Genomic DNA, 1995 nt, shown 5'->3' with positions numbered 1-1995 from the left:
TAGAGGATTTTTCTTACAGTTTTCCGATTTATAAAATACACCCACAAACCATCAGCCATTTTACTTATAGATGGAAAGAAGACACAAAGAAACTGAATTATTATGTGATTGAAATATGAAAAGTATAAAAAGTGATACCCTAATATATTATGGATTGATTACTTTAGTAATCAAAACATCATGGTGTCGAAAAACAGCAGAGGTCAATTATAAGAAAAACGTCCTTTTGGGAAGATTAAAATGCACATTTCGATACAAAATACTTTATTACAAAATATACTTAGTAAAACAGTGTCAAAATGACAAGGAAATCGCACTATGAAAACTGTGTTGCTTCGTCATGTTAACTTCCAAAGTCTTTTACGGTCGTTCGTAACTGTACAAAATGTCCCATAGGAAATGTCCTAAACGATAGAAAGCCAAAGGCTTGGAACACCAGTAAAAACAAAATAGATGACTTGAATATACTCGTTTGAACCACTGACTAAGAAAAAGCAGGAGACACTAGAGTGATTCCTGTGACATTAGTCACAGCATTTTGCTTATCAAAATCACCTAAATGTTAGGCATCAGGACTTGGTTCCTCAATAAAACTGTGGCTGTAATGTCACATACGAGATATCACGAGACGATATACATTATATTAGTACATGTGACTCACGGAATATTATACAAAAAGAAATACATTTGCACCGAACTCTTACCAAATTATAAGTTTCATGAGTACGGTTTTATTGTTTGTCGACAGACCGAGCACAAGACACGAGTAGATCGGGTAATTTTCAAACAAAACTGAAATACTCTTTGTATGCGCTTATGTAAAATGTTCCTTACAACTCCAGAAGTAAATATGTATATTCTATTGCTACTGAATCACGAGAAATCCACTTACCAAAACAAATCAGTCCCACAAAAACTGTTTTCATAAATTCTCAGTACTTCTGATTTAGTATGCAAAAAGGGATGGGAAATTTGTATATATATCTTCTCACAACACTTGGAAACAAAAATACTAATTCAACCTCTCCACCATCTCCACGTGTATCCTTTGGCGTTAGGTGGAATCCAGTTTGTCCATGACAATTCTTTATGTTCGCCAGTTAATCTGTCCTTTAAAGTCTTTTTTTTTCCTCGAGGACTCGTTTACTCCAGATCACCAACAGATTAGACTCTTGAAGGATTTTCTCTGCTTAGGAAACCGGCTAGAGATCAAGGGGCTCAGGGAAGCGCAATTTACCAAGCAGAGACAGACATACAGACAGACAGAGGAGCAGACAGGAGCAAAAATTAAATCATTATAATTAAAAAGAATAGATTGAATATATATATAGGAATAATCGAGTCTTCTCTTCCACTTTTATTCAGTACAGTTCTTTCGTGGTTCGTCTTTGTTTGACCATAATCTAAATGATTATCCATGACACAGTTTATTTTTATTTTACCACCTTTGAACCTCTAATGATTCTTTAAGGTTACTTATTTCCTTTGATTTCTTGCTTCGATAAGTTTACAATCGAAATGAAGCAGACATAGAAGCACCACCACACAACAACGCAACTAAGAACACCGCTTGTTTATTGGTCGCTTTTCCACGTCAAACGGTTCCCGACATACGAGGGCGTCGAATAAAGACTTCTTTAATGGAGGAAACAGACCGGTCCAGCTATTTCATCCTTGGGGACGCCTTGCCCAGGACATCGAGACACTCTCTGCTGCAACTGGGTCTTTCCCGCCGAAGGCTGACTTCCCCGCAGCTTCTCAGGGATTCCTTACTTCCTCGACACAGTCGTTCGTTACTTCTAGACAGCATCTGAAGGAAGAAGCGAAGGGTATTACAGTATTTTTCCTATGTGTTTAAATGTTAATGTTTAGTTTTCTTAGTAAATGAGCTCTATCATTAATGAGCAAGGAAAGTTGCTTATACAACAGGTTTAATAGCTATGGGTTTATTTTGAAAGTGATTAATATATATTAAAGTAACATATATGTTTGTGT

General features: G+C 36.2%; 1 protein-coding gene across 1 annotated transcript in view; it reads right to left on the bottom strand.

Moving 5' to 3' along the window:
* Positions 1 to 299: 299 nt before the first annotated feature.
* Positions 300 to 1995, bottom strand: part of LOC137643628 (uncharacterized) — a 233985-nt gene continuing 232289 nt past the window's right edge. Inside the window, 1 exon segment of the mRNA XM_068376348.1 lies at positions 300 to 1810. Coding sequence (XP_068232449.1) covers positions 1664 to 1810 — 147 coding nt within the window. The 3' untranslated portion in view covers positions 300 to 1663.

This window comes from Palaemon carinicauda, chromosome 7 (assembly GCF_036898095.1).
Source record: "Palaemon carinicauda isolate YSFRI2023 chromosome 7, ASM3689809v2, whole genome shotgun sequence".
Classification (NCBI taxonomy): Eukaryota; Metazoa; Arthropoda; class Malacostraca; order Decapoda; family Palaemonidae; genus Palaemon; species Palaemon carinicauda.
Note: the sequence above shows the minus strand (reverse complement) of the source record. Positions and strands in the feature narration are given on the sequence as shown.